The sequence below is a fragment of the Anomalospiza imberbis genome, chromosome 1, assembly GCF_031753505.1.
Source record: "Anomalospiza imberbis isolate Cuckoo-Finch-1a 21T00152 chromosome 1, ASM3175350v1, whole genome shotgun sequence".
In the NCBI taxonomy this organism is placed as follows: Eukaryota; Metazoa; Chordata; class Aves; order Passeriformes; family Viduidae; genus Anomalospiza; species Anomalospiza imberbis.
In genome coordinates this window covers 135,501,769-135,521,154 of record NC_089681.1, presented here as the reverse complement: position 1 = coordinate 135,521,154, position 19,386 = coordinate 135,501,769, and the positions used below count along the sequence as shown (strand labels likewise).

General features: G+C 37.9%; 1 protein-coding gene across 6 annotated transcripts in view; it reads right to left on the bottom strand.

Annotated features, from left to right (window-relative positions):
* Positions 1–19,386, bottom strand: part of MYO3A (myosin IIIA) — a 117,146-nt gene that overhangs the window by 85,698 nt on the left and 12,062 nt on the right. For 5 of the 6 annotated variants that reach the window (XM_068171856.1, XM_068171889.1, XM_068171898.1 and 2 more), the window contains exon 3: positions 15,549–15,683. In XM_068171856.1, the coding sequence (XP_068027957.1) occupies positions 15,549–15,683 (135 nt within the window). Of the gene's footprint in view, positions 1–4,820; positions 4,931–15,548; positions 15,684–19,386 lie in introns of those variants that run through there. The other variant, XM_068171870.1, reaches the window with a different exon arrangement.

The window sequence follows — 19,386 nt, the reverse complement described above, 5'->3', positions numbered from 1 at the left end:
AAAATATCAAGTAATGTAAGATACAAAAACTGTGATTATTTTAGACCAAACGAAAACTGAACCTGGGTATGTAAAAGGTCAGCTAAAGAGGTCTTGAAATAAAGATCCCTGAAGTCAGCCCTACCACCATGGAAAATGTCCACCAACTCCCATGGTAGGGTGGCTGCTTAGACAGAGTTCAGCTGAGGATGTTATAGACACAGGTTCTTGCACACACACAGGACAACTTTTTTTTTTTGTTACTTCCGTGTCAAAGAGCTGTACTTTCACTTACATCAGACAATAAATATTTTTCTGAGACCACCAGCACAGGAGGAAGAGGGAGGAAAAAGGCTTGGTATTGGAATGCAAGCAGCTATAAGAAGGAAAAGGGATTATTGGAATACAACCACAATTAGAAAAGGAGATTATGGCAGACACTGCATGTGTGTGCTCTACAGTGGGGGGGGGGGGGGGGGAGGGGATGATGACGACAACGATGACACAGGTTAGTATTAACTTTGTTCTATTTTTATCATCATGGGTAAAATCTTGTATCTGTCCTAATTTCCTATCTCTACTGTGCGTTTTTTGGAGGTGAAGCTGCCACATATCCTTAAAACCTGCACTTAACTAAAGATGAAATGGTGATTCTTTCTCCTGACTCAGGTTATCAAGCTGCATGTGTACTCAATCCAGAGGTATCATACACACCTCAAAAAGTCCCTCTCCTGTCAAGTCTGGCTCTTCCTTTCTATCTCAAAACAAGAAGCTACAGAAAGTTACAATACTCCTGCCCAATATGATGCTGGACCATGCTTGCTTGGGAATTTGAGTAGAATGGAAATAAATTATCCTTGGGGATGTTGATCAAGATCTAGTGCATAGAAACTTATAGGAGTAAAAAACCCTAAATCATTTAAAAAATCACATAACCTTGATTTATACAATCCTTTAATGAGAGATTATGGGATAAACATTATTTAGCAGTACTCCTAGACAGAAAGTTTCCTGGGGTGTTGTTAAATATTGCAGCTTATAATTATGATATCTGCTGCTTCTTAGTAGCATGCTATCCACGGCATGTTGTAAAAAGACTGTGTAGCCTCTTAGTAAAGCTGCTCAGCTCCAGTTAAGCCAACTGAAATACTTGGATGACAAGAAATCATGAAGGCAACAGAGAGAAATTTTTAAAAAGATCTTTCCAGTTTTCAGTGAAGCATCTAGAGAAGGGAGGGGCTGGTAGCTATTACTTTGTTGCAAGCATTGTGAACTTACATGACCAAATAGCTGATCAGTCTGTGTCATTTGCTCTACAGCATTTGGTAAAACCTTCTCAGAATAACTTGATGACAGTCACTATAAGCAGAGAACAACAAACAACAAATGCACAGAGAACTTGGGACAGCCATACAGTGGGAGCTATGTGTCTGAGCTCTGTCCCAGGGCTGCTCCCTACCCTGAAGGTCAAAGCAACTCACCAAATCAAATGACCTTTCAGCTGTCATGAGACATGACCTCTTCTGGGAGGAGAGGACCATAACTATTTTTCTGTCCCACAGTAGAAACCTCCACAAATTCACACACATTCTCTTGCACACACAGAAACATTTCTTATGGTTTGTATCAGATGGAAGACCCCATTTAGCTTTGAATATACTCAACTTAAAGGGACAGACTCTTGGAATGTCCAGTCTGTGAGACACAGGAAGGGAAGATATTCATGGTTGTCCCACGGGGAAGTAACTTAGAAAGGTCAGAACTTTGCACATGGGCAATTTTCATCAAATTAATATTAGTCATTTATTCTATTGTCCCCTTGTGATTTAGAGGTATCTTCCTTACCAGCAGTTTTTTCACTGCCTGCATTGATAGAATGAAAATATTATGTGCAAAAACAAGCAACTAAAAGGAGGCTAAAATGAAGCCTTGAGGCTACCTAAAATGAGGTGAAGACAGAGACAAAATCTTCCTCATGTCACACGGCAAAGGATGAGAGGTAAAAAGTCCCCACTGCAAGACAGGAAATTCCTACTGGACAAAAATGAAAAATTTTCCCACTCAGTTAAGCAATGAGACAGATTACACAGTGAGTCTGTGTTATGTCCATCCTTGGAGACAGTCAAACTTGAATTGAAAAGACAAATCTGTAACATTTCAGCTAATAGTCTTTGAGCAACGGGTTGGACCAAATAACTTCCAAAGATCCCCTCCATGCTGTACTTTTATATAATCCAGAATATATGAATTTTACCATATTCAGTTCCTAGTCTGGATTTTCAGACAGCAGAAAGGGTGGGAAAGAATGAAGGAAATCTTGCATACCTAATCCAATGGAAAGAAAAGTTAAATAGAAAGCTTGATTCATATAAGAATCTGCCTTAAAGAGCTGTAACTCTGATGGGTATGCATAGCTGTACCAAAAAAGGTGCTTAGGAATCTTCTACAGTGGTAGAAAAGGGCTCCTGCCTTATGATTTTCTGGCACTCAAAAAAGCAAAGACTCATACTGGGATGACATGCAGTTCTCCACCCACCCATCTGCCACAACCATGTGCTACTGTAATTGAGCTATTAGTATGCTAAGCTATCTTCAGCAAAAAAAAATATAGAAAAGTATGATCCTAAACCCATGAAATGTCACTTAAAATTGCCATCACATCACAGTCATGCAGATGTTCTTTTAAGGTCTTAGTCACTCTTCACCTGACCCAGTTACACATTTCTCTTCTTCAGCTCTTCTCGATTCTGATGCCCATTGAAGATTCAGTATCAGCTACCCTTTTAAGAAAATCAGTTGCACTTTTGCTAGAGCCATTAGAGCCTTTAATCATCCAACTGCTCCTGACTTATGTATTTGTACTAAGCTGTCAGGTACTGTTTATTTGGATCCTACAGTTGTCAAGGTGCTTTCATTGCACTTCAGTAGCTTGGATGCAAACAATGGGACAACTACAATTACTTCCTTCCCTATCTTTACAGGCTGCTCAGACATAAATGACTGGGCAGTACATCACATATGCACAATTTATGTCATGAATGAATTACAGTCCTGGAAAAAAGTCCAACCTTGCTTTAATGTTATCACACATAGGAATGCTAAAAGCATCACAGGCACTAATCTCTATTTTTTCCCTGTTCTTAGAACAGATCAATAATCTGACCTGCTCTCCTAAGCAGCACTGCCAGTCTCTTAGCTGACTGCACCTTTCTTTCAAGACTGGTTGCTGTAAGAACAGAAGATTCTTAGTTGTTGCTGGTTTGTAATCATAAAATTACAGAAGCGGAGGAGTCAAAGGGATCTCAAGAAATCACTTAGTCCACCGCATATGCACTGTGTAGAGACCTGTACTTTCAGATATGTCTAACTTGCTACTAAAAATCTCCCACTGAGGAAGATTCCAGTCTTTCTAAGTAGCCTGTTTCTGTGTTTCTCTAGCCTGATAGAGCATTTTTCCTACTATCCAACCTGAATCCCTTTTGCTTCTAACAAAACTGCATTTCTTTTGCCCTTCCTTTCAGCAATATCTGACAATAAAATATCATTATTTTCTATTTCCATCTCTGTCAGACTACTGTCATGATAGGCCATTTTTTAAATCCTTTTTAGGCTGCACAATATTAATTGTTGTAACCTTTTGAAAATCTCCACATTTTCTCAACTTGGACTGCCTTCAATTTGCCATTGATGTTTGTCTCACATTTTGCTCCAAACTGCATACAGAATTCCTTGGAAGTCTTGTCTTAGCTGAGAAAAGCTGAACAGAATATAATCATCTCCACTTTACAGAGAATCCCCTTCTGCAGACCCACAGTCTGGTCAGGTATGTCCCATTTCTTCTTCCTATGGATAGCAGTATTTTGCATGAGTCTGTCTTCTGTGATTCAAAAAAAAATTCTCTGTTATTCACTACTGTGAATCTGATGCTATTCCCCAATGTGCCTGTAATTAAACTAGGTATCTACTTCAACTTTTTATGCGGACTTTTTTCATCACTCAAGTTATTACTGAACAGAAGCAGACCTAAAGCAGATGCCCACTTGAGATTCTCCGAGCCTAAAAGTTAACTAAATCCTGTTTTGTGAAAAAGAGGTAATTTTTTTTTTTTGGTGAAATTTCTGTATTTCCACATTTTCCTCACAAGCGTGTCACATGGGACCATATAAAATCCTTACAAAAGAAACATTATCCTGTTAAAAGATTATATTTTACTAACATAATTTGGTCCAGTCCAAGTTGACCACTTATAATGATACTGGGTTCTGCACGTTCTATGCTTGTCTCTATTAATTTGTTCTAGAACTGTTGTGGGTATCAAAGTTAAGAAGGTTGGTCTGTATTTCCCTAGGACATTATTTTTCCTCACTTTGTAAAGACATATACTAAGTATTCCTGTATCTCATTTATCTAGTAACCTTTTCTTTACCACTTTCCACATTAGACCCCCTGAACTTGTCTTTAAATGCTTTAGTGATCATTTTTGTTTCTCCTATTTGAAGGCACTCTTCAATTGCATTCTTACTAGTCTCTTACTGTGCTTCTATTTTTCTTTGCACCAGCTAATTTGTTATTGTGTTTTTAATGTGTTTAAAGAACTGCCAGCTACCCTGGTACTTTCCTGCATTTTTACATTATTTTTCCTAAGTTCAGGCACCCACCAGCTCCTGAAGCCAGCTAAAGCATACTCTCTCTAAGCCCATTATCTTTACCCTGCTGCCATCTTTACCATCCTTTCTTTTCTTAGGTGAGTGAAAACAACTATTTTGGGGCCTTTTCCACTCAAATTTCCTTCCACCTCTTTTCAAAAGAGATCTTCTCTATTAGAACAGAACAGAATCTACCTCGTACAGCCATTTCCAGAGTCAGTTTCTTTGCCTTCTCTCTCCAAACAAGAACTGCATGGGCTGTCCATCTCACAGCTCAGCTGTGATCAGTAACTCTTACTCTCTGCCTACAGTGTGACATGTTTTCATAATTATTACCGCCAAAGAGCACATTCCACTGACAGCACTTAACACCTACCACCCCTACTTGAAGGTTCTTGTGAAAACTTACATGGAACTAAATCAGTTTCTTCAATGGGCTGAATGGTTCAGTACACAGCTCCTGTCTGTGCAGCACAGTTCTAATTTCATCTCCAATGAAAGAATGATGTGCACTGTTGCTCCTATTTTTCATAACAACTGGACGAGACAACCCATAACCAAAAGAAACCACAGCAATGGTTTCTCTATGCTTTTAGACAAAGTTGATTGCTTTTAATTTAGCGTGAACAAAATGTACCACTGAAATAGGCATCTTTCCTGAATTGTTTTGCTCCAGTGATCAAAAACCATGGGTATTTATGATTTTGCTATCTTATATCATCTAGCACCTCCAGGGCTGTGTTAGTCACAGCCTTACAGGTGTTGGTTGCTTCTGATTTCTTTCCTTTCAGTTTGGTTTTTAACTTCTCATTTTCTTTGCCATGCACATGCACTGACAAGACAGCCAGCCAGAGGAAAAGTTTGCCTGTTTCATCTTATGCAATGCTGGCCTTCACAAACTCATATTTCTCAGTCAAATCATAGATATCTTCACATCATGGCCAAAATGGAAAATCCACAACTATGCAATTATTGCATAAATTTCTTCTTTTAAATTCAGCATAATTGAATGAAGCCAAGTAAGCTTTACATAAACAAGAAGAAAAAAAAACCCTAATCCCCAAAAGAAGGATTTTTCTGTTCTCAAACATTTGTAATATTGTGAAAAAAAGCAAGAAAGTGACAGTGCTGTTACAAAGGTTTAATGGACAGAGCCCCATTCAATTCCCCTTCTAGCTCATCCCAACACAAACTTTACATTACTCCATCCCATATTTCACAATCTTTATGTTATATTTACATCCCCATCAAGTTGCTAATGAAGAAATCAATGTATCACCTGTACACATCTTCTCAAAAGATTATACAGCTGAAGTGGTACCAAGTTATTATTTCAAGTAATTTTCTGTAAAGCAACTGGGAACAAAATATATATAGAACAGAAATTCTGAATGAGCTTCAACTATAGCTTCATGGCCTGGCAACACCATAGCACAGCTGTAATTTTTTAATAATCAAATAAATGGAAGGGTCATTTTGCAAAATAAGAGCTAACCTAACTACAAAACTGAGAGGCATTGGACAGTAAAAAGCCAGAACTTTCTGAGCAAATACAAGAGGCAACTTACCAAGAAAGAAGATTTTGATAAAGCAAACTTAGTGCAATTAATCATTTTATCATACACAAGGAGCAGTGGTAAGAATAACATTTAGAGGGTAAAACCATTCCCTTGGCTAGGGAGAAAAAACAGAATACTAACTTTGGGATCCATAATGACAGAAGTATTTCTACTGACTGCTGCAAACCTTAGCTGAGGCTCTAGAAAACGCACAGAAACCCCTAAGCAAATAGGGCAGCATGTGATAACAGCAGGCACTTCACAGCTTTTATTTCCTCTCAGAGCTGCATTACTTTTGTTCACTCTTCACCAGTTAAGAAACATTTCAAAGCACCTTCTTTTTCTGTAGCATCATTTCTATATTATTCAGGGTTCAGAGAGTAGTTACAAGTACTGCCATGTCCACACTACTGATAATCCATTTTATGTGTGTGTTTCTACACAAAGACAGTAATTTAGTCTAATTCACTGTAATTTAAATTACTGCAATAGAAATCTTCCCTATTGAGTTTGAAATCATGGCTGGGGAAGCACAGATCCAAACAATGGGGCTTGTCTAAAGGCCGCTTTTACAAAAGGAGTGAAGATGAAACCCACTCATCCCTAAGGCAATTTGTCTCCTCATGGGAGTGTGTGGGACACAAAAGGAGCTAGAGGACTCTGTAACTGTCACAGGACCCTACTAAGCAAGAAGGTTCTGAAGAACTTTCTTAAAGGTAATTGTATAAGAACAAAATGATGTTAAACTCAAAAGCCATATTTTTCTTCTTTTTTTCTTATTTTAATGAACTACTGGAATGATTAACTCAGAGAGACTAGATTGGACAGAATTAAAATTAGAGTGTTTTGTGAGCCAGTCTCTCCCTTCTCACTGTGTGTGTGTAAGGCAGTTCCCTGCTTCCAGGCTTTGATTTCAGCAAAGTCAGCACCAACAAATGCTGGCATTATTTCTGGAACCCAGGACACCTGTTTTGTTTCTGAACATCCCAGCTCCTTGTTCCTTGCTACAGTACTTTTCTCCTTTAGTCAGCAGCTTTCAGCCACCTCTGCCTGACAAAGAATGAGGAGGAGACCCCTCTCCCTACAATTGGAGTGCCTTCAGTCACTCCCTTTATAAAGAGACACAGCATGTAAACTGAGTGCAAAAGCAGCAAAATTGTTCTGTCTATCACACTTGAATTTAAGCACTTAACCATCAGGTGTCAGAGAGCAAACCCTCAAAGAAGGAACAAACAACTCTTAGTCCAAGCATTCTTTCAATGAACTATGCTATTCCCCATTACAGGTAAAGGAGGTCTGGTTATCTTGGATCTAATCAAAAACTAAACAAATGTGGATTTTGGTGTTTTGTTTTATTTTGTTTTTAAATTACCTTACATATTTGGTAAAATTGTGTTAAAAATAAAATGCACAGAAAGCAAAGTGATGTTAAATATTAGAATGTGAGAGGCATATTACTCATATGCTACTGAATTAAATAGTCGTATGGTAAAACTATTTTCTGGGCTTCTGCTTTACTGCATGGTGGCAAAAACTGCTAGAAGTTACTGAGAACCGGGTTTTTGCATGTGAGTATTCTCCAGCAAGATGGGCCATAACCAGTTGTTTAAAAGATGCAAACTGTGCAAACCACAATGTAATATGAAATATTCATTATGCAGAGAAATTAGGAGTATTTTGTAAAAGTTTGAAGTATCAAATAATAGTTGTAGCCATACATCTTTGGTCTTGAGAAAATAGGATATGATTCAAGAATGAAAAATTGCTATAATTGGGAAGCAAAGAGGGACACATTAGAAATGGAGAAATCAAGCCCAATTCAGGCATGTAATGGATCAAAACATTCAGTGGTCTGAATTGAGCAATTATAACCAAAGACATTTCTGAAAAATGACCTGTGGTAAAAAATATGAAAAAGCAATTTTCAGTTGTTTAATTTTTGTGCTATATATGCCATTTGAAAATAGCTAATAATATTTAGGCAAATGACAGCTTCCTGCCCTTCACACAGCCTTTATGAAACCTAAATGGACTTGTTATTTTCCATTATATTAATTGCCTGAAACATTACTGTTTTACAGCAAATATCACATGCCAGAAACAACTGTATATCTGTTTTCTTATTATAACTCTTATTATACTTTCCATTAAACACTTCCATTAAAAACTTCCTTTTTTTTGAATTCCATAAACTTGCCTTTATTACCATAGATGGAAACACATCTGCATATAGTAACTCCTATATCTAACAAAAGCATACTGTAAACATGCCAAAGGAAAATCCTAAATAAATCATTAAATTGGCCATACCACAGGGTTCTCTATTTCATGCAAAACAGAAGTAACTGATACAGGGACGTTGCTAGTTTATCTCAGGTAGGCTCATCTTTTTAAAAGCCAAAGTGAGTGTTGGGTCTTGCTTCAAGGCACTCCCACAAATTCCTGTGGGGCTCACTCCAGCCACTGCTCATTACTCAGAGAGGTGTCACAAAAAGTATCATGTGACTGAATTTGGATTTTCCCACTCTTGCTAAACAGTCACAGCAATAAAACCAACACCAGTATCCATACCTCTACCCATTCCTTATAGAATCATAGAATATTCTGAGTTGGAATGGACCCACAAGGATGATTGAGACCAGCTCCTGGCCCTGCAGAGGACAACCCCAAGACTCCGACCACGTGTCTGACAGTGTTGGCAAAATGCTTCTTGATTCATTATAATTGTATGTTTTTTTAAAAGAAAACCTCTTCAGTCAAATGGAATTCAACAACTGAAGTCCCAACACCTTCAATGGCACGAATTTTTTCTGTTGAACTTTTGCATGATCAGTGACTTCCCAAGCTCCGTGCTTTCCTTGCAGGCAGCAGAACACGAGGCTGCAGATATTTTTAGCCAAATATTCTTGCAGATCTAGAACAAGAATTGGTTGCTTTACAACACTGACAGCCACTCCACTCTTCCTCTTCCATGCACAGAGAGGTGCCATGAAGAGTGACAACACCATTAGCTGAGAAAGAAAAAAGAAAGATCAAGCAAATGGAGAGAAAATGCCTTACTGCCGGCCATCAGGACTCTTACACAGCGCTGGAAATCTCAGCAAGAGAGAAGGGCAGAACTATCCATCCTGCCCTGAGCTTTGCTTTTTTTGTGCCCAGCCTGCTTGGGCATAAACAGCCTCCTGAAGAGGTAGCCTGTGCCTGGAAAAGGAGCAGGGGATGGATATGGTTCTGGCAGAGTGTGCTGTCACCCCCACATGGCCAACACAACAAGACCCTGCACAAAGCCACTATTCCATACATGTTACAGGACTCTTTGCCCCTTTAGACTGGGATATGGGAATGAGGTGAAAGCATCACAAGCTTGGTCAAGGAGGATTACCTAGATTTTTTAAAAAATATTGATCTATTTCCCTAGCACACAGAAGTTATCAGTCTCCCTATATAGCTTAGAAAATCAAAATTAATGTGTCAAAATTAAATGCGTAAATATATTGCCATCTACTGCAAAAATTGAGGTGATTTAAAAAGTCAAAGAATCTGTCATGGTTGGTTTGGTTTTTTTTGGGGGGGGAGGGTTGGGAGCAGGGTGGCATTTGGTTTTTTACGGTTTCTTCTCTTTCTTTATATTTTACACCACCCAGACTTCCAGCTCTCAAACAGCTGAAGCCTCATTCAAGTTAAGGTATGCAACAGAAGTGAAATATTTTAGCCTTCTTTTTTTTAAAATAAAAATACCAACAATCTTGCTATTTTTGATATAGGGATTATTGGTAAATACCAACAATCTTGGATCTTTGGACAGTTGTTTCTCCTCTTTTGTAGAAACCACACTGCAACCTAAAATTGCACTACTAACATCTCAGCTCCGAAGTAGGAAAAAAAAAATCTCCCATCCTCTCAGCAACTGGACTTCCTGAGACTTATTTCTTTACATGAACATACTCCATAGATAGGACATTATATAACAAAGCAAAGGATTTTTGTTGTTGTTTCAATAAGGAGGATGCACTTCTGTGAGCTTCCTTATCTATTAGAATTACACGCAACGTTTAAAAGGCAACATAAACAGAAGCTCTTTCACATATAGTGGGTTAGTGAAGGATCCAAGACTATTAACCACACTAAATTTGGGCCTTAATTATACTAATTTTTCTCTGACAAACGTGTAAATAGTGCTGTCACTGTTCATTTATGAATCTATGAGGAAAATGTATAAATATTCCATGAACTCTAAAGGCTCTCTTTGTGACCACAGTTAGACTTGCAAACATCTGGAAGCATCTGATCTGCTAAATTTCTCTCTCCAAAGAGCAGATACAACAGTGCAACAGCACAGCAGACTCACTCCAGGCCAGATGCAGCAGTGTACATGTATTGTACAGCATTCTTAATTTTATGTAGGAGTTCTTGCAACATCTCCTTCTCTTGGCTTTAGTGAGTGCTTATCCCTAACCAGCCCTCTCCAGCCATGCCATTATTCCTTTGAACCCTCACACTGGCTGCCCTTTCTCAATCACATCAAACACAAGCTGTTTTACCTGTCAAAGTCCACAGCAGTGCTAATACCATTTCTTATGCAAAAAGAGATCTACTTCTATCCTTGATCAGCTCACAGTGGTATCCATTACTGGGCGTCTGTAGGCATAACATGTTTTCCATTCTGCTTTGAAGGATCAACTAAACCAGAAAACCATAACAACATCCTCCTTCAAATCCTCCTTAATAACTTTCCTGTACTACAGTGCTGACACATGCTTACTACTGATTGGGATCACAACTGACTTCTGTTATCCATTCAGTTCTCCTTTTCCAAAGCTATTTGTTCTATTGGCTTAAACCTTCGAAGAAAGCTCTCTGCTATGAAGAGTCACTTTTCTGACAGGAAAGGAGTGAATAACTGATACTCTCTACACATTGTCCTCGGTTCTCTGTCTCTAGACAAACTCAAGAATGGTAGTTCTTCTATAGGATCTCCATAAAACCAGAAAGTTCTGTCAGGGATCTCAGCTTGTTACATTCTCATTTAATTTAAACACCTCACCAAAGGCAACCTCCCTTGTGATTGGTAACTGGGCAGGAGCTGCACTAGTGGGTTACTCTGCACCCATAACAGAGCAACAGTCTGTTGACTAGTCCTCTCCAGCTCTTACCCTGTTACAAGCATTTGGCAAGCTTTACTTGAAGTAAATTAGTAGTAATGGACTGACATAACCCTGGTATAGCAGGCTGGCAGTTTGATATACTGGCATTTTATTCCTTTTTTCCATATGGTGCTACATTTACAATTGTTACAATGTCTGTACTCTGATTAACTGTGGGTTTTCACTTTGTGTTTGCAGAAAGAGTAGCAGGTGAACTGATGCACTAGTTTTCTGTATTTTAATTCAATTATACTAGTTTAATTCAAACTCCTGAGAGCTTCTACTTATCAGGTTTAAGATTTTTTTCTTCTTTCTGAAAAAAACCCATCACAAATAAAAGCATCCCAAGGACTTAAAAAGAGAATTTAGATATTTGTGCATTCCACCTTTTTTCCTCTTACTGTTAACTTTAAATGATCAAAGGTAAGTAAAAAATCTAAATCACTTCAGGCAAATATTAAATCAGCAAACATAGCTGCCAACTGAATCACAATAACCCATCACAACAATATTTCTGTAATTCTTTTGAGTTATCTGCATCTGGTTAGCAGGTTCAATTAACATAATGAAAAACATTTAGATGATGAAACTCAAACTATACCACTTTGCAAAAAATCCAGAATAACGCAAATTATCAATTTATTCAATGATTTCTCCCGTATTAAAAGGTTGAGGGAAAGGGAAAGGCTAAAATGACACCTCTTCAGAGAAGCAGATTCCAAGCAGAAGCTACTCTACACTCCTACATGATTTCTCTGGTGAAGATTACACTAGATCAACAAAAGGTTCCACATGAGAACAAAGATAAATCCGGTTCACTCAGTCTGGACTGTGCACCTGTGCAAATTGCATCAAGTACTCTGCAGGTACTTTTTAACAACAGAGCTGGCTAGAAAATAGAGCCTGCAATCCACTGGAAACTGTAACACATTCCCCCTTCTCATATGGGCAGGAGTCTAAATTTCTTCAAATTGAAATATAATTAGATTTAGAAACATTTTTGCCATGTTGAAAACATTATTTTCTACTACATGGAATATTACACAAATAGAAATCAGCATATAATAGTGATGCAAAAATTCAACTTGTATACTTATATGGAGATTATAGAGCATTCCTGTACCATCATCAGGTTTAGTGTGTCCATTTATGGATACTAAACAGAATAGTCTGGGATATAGTCTGTAATAGTCTGTAAAACAGCAATCATGGTTGCTGGAAAGCATGAGAAAAATGGACTGCAAAAACTGGACAACAAAGTCTTCCTAAATAGCATCTTCTAGTGCCACCACAGTACACAGAAAGTTGAGCTACAAGGACCATTGGCCTAACTCAACAGGACACTGCATATGTTCTTGAAATGCTCATGTACACACCTCAGGGTTAAAAAAAAAACACCTAAAAATAATATTTTGTCAGTCTTCTTGACATTCAGCAGAGCGAAAGGAATGTATTTCTGTAACACTTCTTGGCAATCCCCTCTACCTCTCCAGAAGTGAGAGGTTTCTACAATACACTTTGATATTACAAAGTTGTATTTTTGGGTGGAAAGTCATTCTTTCCAATTTTTCCCCTACCAAGATAAGTTTTAACCCATTAAATAAGGTTTGTTTTTTTTTTTTTTTTTTACTGTAAAAAAATGCATGCTTCCTCTATTTCCTATAAAAACTATATTGATGACTATAAAATACACAAGCATACTTATGTGACCTAAATTCATCAAAAATAGGGTATGCATAACTTTGCGTCTTTTGAAAATGGACTGAAATGCTTCTTAAAAGTTCTACCTGCTCTCTGTAGAAAGTGAATTATAGAAATATGTTGCATTACGATTCTGGTTTACAGCAGCAAGTAAAAGCTGTGTAATACCTACCACTTACCTTGCTATGGCTTTTCAGCCTTCACTCTTTCTTGCCTAGGTTGTTCTTTGCACCAGGCAAGGCCTGTGCCATTTGTTCTCCCCACCTGTCCCAGACCTACATGCCCACCTGTAGGGGCCTGACACGATTCCTCTCTGCTCCATCTTATATCAGATGATTTTCAACTCTCTCAGATATTTTCCCTTCTGAACTAACAGCTAGAGCAGAAATAAATGGGCTACAGCACACTCTGCCTCAGCTGTGTCATCATGCTGCTGTCTGCTGACACCAAACTGCTAAGCTGATTCGTCCCAAATATGGGATTTCTTTCCAATGCAGACTCAGTAGGACAGTTCCTTGTGCCTGCGTCTTTGGACACACACGGCAAAGCTTAATGCACCCAGCAAGAATCCTTCTTCCTGCAACATTCTGTATTATAAACGTGATTAGAACAACATCCAAGGAGGAGCAGATGTTCAGCTTATCTGAGTGCAGCCAACAGAGAGAAAGGCATTTCTGAACTGAGAGTCAAGAGTACTGTCATTCTGTACAGATGTTTTCTTGTTTCACTTTCATTCCCATAGGTAGTTTTCTTAAAAATACATTGCATGGGACACATCTTAAAAAGCTGAAGATTTTTTCCCCTAGGAAAAAAAAAACCAAACCCAAATATCTAAATATATGGATTCAAATGCACCAGTGAATAACTTGTTTGGTAACCTGAAGTGGTGTTTCTAAATTCATTACTAAATGCTGAGTTTTACCATCTATCACAACCCATTCCTAGTGAAATTTGAGAAACTTTCTCTCCAAATTGTGTTGCCCATGTATCCCATCAAAGAACACAAAATGGAGATAATTAAAAGATACTCATTCTTATAAACTCCAGGACACCTTAATAGCTGCTGTGAAAAGCAAACTGCAACTGTAAAGCTGCACACAAGCTGATAAGAAGATGCCACTTGAACAGAGAAATCGGTTTCATGACATGTTTTTTCACATACACTATTATTAATAGGAAACCTTCATCAAAGTCAATACTGAAATTTATTTTCCTGCTTATGCATATCTACACATACCAGCTGAAATCCATTGTGTTCACAGATCTACATGTGCAGTGACAGAAAGCATCCAAGACACATTCCATATTTGCACATGTATAGCTTGGCTTAAAAATAGTAAATATAAAACATACTCCACATGTAGGCTCGTGTTTTTCACATAAAGAACATAATTCCATGTGAAATATAAAAGTTAAAATATAAACACTTGACTGTTTCCTCCCAGTCTGTTTCAGCCTGGCTGTTTGGCATCCATCCTTTACAGGCCAAAAGTTTCACAGATGGGAGTTTCCTATGCCCAGCAGAAAACAGACACTGGATTTTCCAAGATGCTCACTTCACAAACACCTGATACCTTTTTATGTCAGTCTAACCTAATAATTTGTTATGATTTGCAATGCAAACCATTCTTAAAAACATCTTCCAATAGAACACATGAGAATTTGGAATAGATTTTTTTAGAACTAATGCATTACTGATAGCTTGTTTCTAGAATTTGATACCATTGTATCATTGAGATATTTGGTAGGAGATTTGCATTTACTTAGATGACAAATCATAAAATACAACCATTTCTTCAATCTCAACCTTATCAAACCCTGATCAAATGACAGCAAAAGTCTTCATTCCTAGGAAAAGCACACTATTCCTGTCAGAGATATTCTTCATTTTCCTCTGGATACAAGAGGAAGTTTTTACAGAACAGGCTGTGAATCTGTAGAAACTGTTATGATCAAGCTCTTTGCTCACAAATTACTCAAAACTAAAGACAAACACATCTTGCTCTGAACTTAATTTGAGGAAATCCTGCTGCTGTCAACAGCATTTGGGCAGTAGCTGCCTTTGTTGGCTTATTTATCTATTTGTGCATTTACCACCCACAGAAAAAAAGGAATTCAGTTGAATAATTTCTATAATTTCATTTGGAAAAAAAATCACCATACTGTATTCTTAAACTGCTATGTCAAATGTTAGTGATATTTAAAGAAATGCTACTACGAGAAGATTCCCATGGCAAGCCTTTCACCAAAGAAAGATTTTAGGTAGCAAATCCTATGAGTTTATTAGAACTTATATCCTAATTCTGAAGGCACAGGACTATCAGTGTAATATCAAGATAAGAGCACTGAACACGGAATTTATTCAGAACAGTAAAAAGACTAAACAACAGCATTTATCACTTTGCATGCAACTATTCTTAAAAAAAACATCACACAATTGACTTGCATCACATTCAATTTGTTTATACTCAACAATGCAATCAACTGGAATAAACCTCCTATTTTTCCGTATTATTTACCTCGAGAACTAGCCAAAGCTGGTCTCCATTTTTGACATCTTTCTTATAATACATTCCGTAGAATTTGACTACATTGGGATGATCAGAGAGAGCTTTCAAAATGTTGTACTCAGCTTCAATTTCTTCATCAATATCCTAGTGTCACAAACAAGAAATACATAGCAGTTAACAAATAAATAATGATAGCCATTAAAAAAAACAAAAACCACAAAGTATTTTCTGTCAATTCAAACGTAGTTTGAAATGATACAAAGAAAAAACCAAAGAGAACATGAATATACCATTTAGAGAACTACAAAGCCTGGTTCTGTTTAGTGAATACAAAACAGTTATTTTTTTAATTTTGTCCTTATCAGTTTCAACTAATGAACATGTGGGGTATGACACAACAGCCCTCAGGAAGGAACAAGGGTCCTGGAGGACAAGTTGTCCATGAGCCAGCAGTGCATCCTGGGGTCCAAGAAGGCTGATGGGATTCTCAGCTGTATTAGGAAAAGCATTGCCAACAGGCTGAGGGAGGTGATCCTGCCCCTCTAATCAGCCCTGGTGAGGCCACATCAGGAGTGCTGTGTCCAGGTCTTGGCTCCTCAGTACAAGAAAGACATGGATCTAATGGAGTGGGTCATGGGGAGAGCTACAAACATGATGAAGGGACTGGAACATCTCTCTTACGAGGAAAGGCTGAGGGAGCTGGGCCTGTTCAGCTTCAAGAAGAGAAAACAGAGGGGACCTCAACAATATCTACAAGTGTCTGAAGGGAGGGTGTCAAGAAGATGGATTCAGGCACTTCTCAGTGGTGCCAAGCAACAGGATGAGAGGCAACGGGCAGAAACTGATGCACAGGAAGTTCTACCTGAATATGGGGAAGAAATTCCTTATTGCATGGGTGACAGAACACTGGAACAGGTTGCCCAGAGAGGCTGTGGAGTGTCCCTCTCTGGAGAGATTCAGGAACTCTCTGGATATAATCCTGTGCCATGTGCTCTAGAAAGACCCTGCTTGAGCAGGGAGGTTAGATCATATGACCCCATCACTGGTCCCTTCCAACCTTAACTATTCTGTGATGTCAAGGCAAAGCCAGTGCAATCCACAAGTAGGTAGGTATGCAGATGCCTTGGCAAAATACTGCTTTAGTCGTAATGGCAACCCCAACTAGAAATGGTGCAATATGACTGCAGTCACATCTTATTCATTTGCCATCCCACTCTCTAGAATTACCTGGGAATTCTTCTCATTTTCTACTGTCATAAAGGCTAGTGACACCCATGGTCTCCCTGCGTTCTGCTACTGAACTATAATAATCATGGCTTTTTGTCACACTCTCATTAGAGACCTCGGGTTTCTTAGTGAGGGAAATCCTTTTGAGATATGAGAACCAGTTCTGCCAACAGATGCACTGGGAGCCATACAGATCCCTTCAGACCAAAAATGGACACAGGCATTGGCAGGCTTTAGCAGGCACTGGATGACTCAGGTAAACTTTTCCCACCTGCGCACTGGAATTGCTCTTTGAGAGATGATGATTACACTGCATTTGAGTCATGCTGACAAAATATTCAATCCCTGTCTGATAAAGGCAAATATCTGCAGCCATTTTCCCCTCATTGCTTAGATCTCAAAAAAAAATGTTAGCGTACTCATTTCAGACTTAAAACATTTTCTATACAATTTGCTATTTACAACTACACAAAAAGAAGTGAAAAATCCATTATAGAAGAAGGCTCCCTTATGAATTTCACTATTTGTATGAATGGATTTCATATCAGTGAAAAGCATCTACTCAGTGCCAAAAACCTGTCTCAGCAAAGCCAAATAGAAGTGACCATGGCAGAGAAAGGGCAAGTTCTGTATTCCCCATGAATGATGCTTGTTCTCATTCTGTTCCACACACATGCCCCAAGAGCATTTTGCTCACTTGTTTCTTAAAGAGGTCTCTCCAATATCCTATTCAAGTTCCTCACAGGAGCCTTTTGTCTTGAGACTAGCTTGACTGTTCTCCAAGAACTTCCTCTGTCACCAGTATCATCATGAATCAGGCCATTAAACTTTCATATTAAGATTACCAGGATAAGTCTTCTCACAAGGAAGGATTTTAGAGATCTTGTTATGGAACAACTGAAAAACAGCAGGAATTTTCCTCTTTCTTAAAATGGAGAAACTAATTTTTTGGTAATTTTCTCTAGCACAACACAGAGTACAAGAAAAAAAATACAAGGAAGGAAGAAAGAACCAAAGTACTGAAGGTAGCAGAGAATGGAAAGAGAAAGAAGCAGGGATGAAGACAGAAAACGGAACTGGCAAAAACAAAAGAAAGGAAAAAAATACAGTCAAAAGCCAAAAAATTAAAAATAAAGCATACAATAGTTTTGACTGCCTTGGGGAAATTGGAAGAGAATTAGCCCATTGTCCTACTGTGAATTAATAGAGGTTTCTGTCTCCTGAGGGGTACTAAGATTTTGAGATTTTTACAATTATAAGGAGAAATTAAATGATAGAATATTCATTCTGTGCCTACTAAAACGAAAAATATTCCTCGGTCTTTTATGAAGGGAAAAACTTGAAATATTTGGTTGAATTTAGCATATTTGCCGTTATAAAAGAACTGTATTAGAAATGGCAGACTGAAATTTTTCATCCCATATATAGGGATATATATGTCTCCCATATATAGGATAATTTGGCTAAGAGTTCTAAAGTACAATGGTATTTACTTATAGTTCTAAGGACAAGACTAAGCCTTCTCAGTTCCATGTTCATAAATTCTCATTTCAACACCTTTGCTTTCCTGTTTCAGTTCCAAATAGATGAGCTGTTATCCAGCAAAAAGAATGTGTGCTCTAAAGATTAAACATTAAATGCTTATTTCAGTCTTATATCACCCATAATAACATAGGTTCCCAGTTTAATATCAAAATATCAGTTAAACTAAACCACATTTCTTCTGCTTTGTTTCCTATCTACCTCTCAAGAGGCACAATTTTGAAACGATCTCCAAAGAAGAAGAATTGTAAAATGTAAAGAAGAAAATACTTAAAGTATCTTTTCCTTCATTGCAATGGCTCCCTCTGCAGCCATTAATAATACTTTCAGTTTAAATAAAAAGAACTCATTTATTGCTTTGACTTTATTTCCAATACAGGATTGTCATTTTAGCAGTAACAGCAGCTACTCCAGACACCCTGTAAATAGAAGAGGGCAAAGAGGAATAGTGTTCTTAGAATAAAAAGGGTAAAACATTTAGTTAAGAGTCAAGTCTTGGAAGACTGATGTTGACTGCACTACTACCATTTTTTCATTAAAATAAGGAACCCGTTTTCATCAGTTATACATTTTCCAATCTTCAATTTCTTATATTTCATTGTTATCCATCCTATTTCTTCCGTATCCTTTACATTCTATTCCTTTTTTCCTACTTAATCTATTTCTCTTTCCTCTAGCATCAACTTTACTATTTCCTTTTTCTTCCTATCATCATCCTTTAATCTTTTTCTGCAACCTCCAAAGTGTACAGAACTTTGGAAGTTTCACTGATTTTTTTCAGGAATTCCTGCCATAGCCAGCTGCCACTTAAGAATCACTCCTGAACACTTCTGAAAAATAGGAAAGCAAAAGCATTTCCTGCCAAACAGGCGCTTAGATGAACACCAATGACAAGGAAGTCATACCTATTTATTGTAAGCACAAGAACCTTGTTTACAGAAAGCAATAGAGTCAAAAATAGTTTCCAATACATTTGAACTCATCAAGATGCTTATCACTTGGCAAGTTATGTTTACTTTGGAAGAGGTTGTGGTATTGAATTGAGATGAGCACCCTTTTGTTGCTTTGAAAGCACACA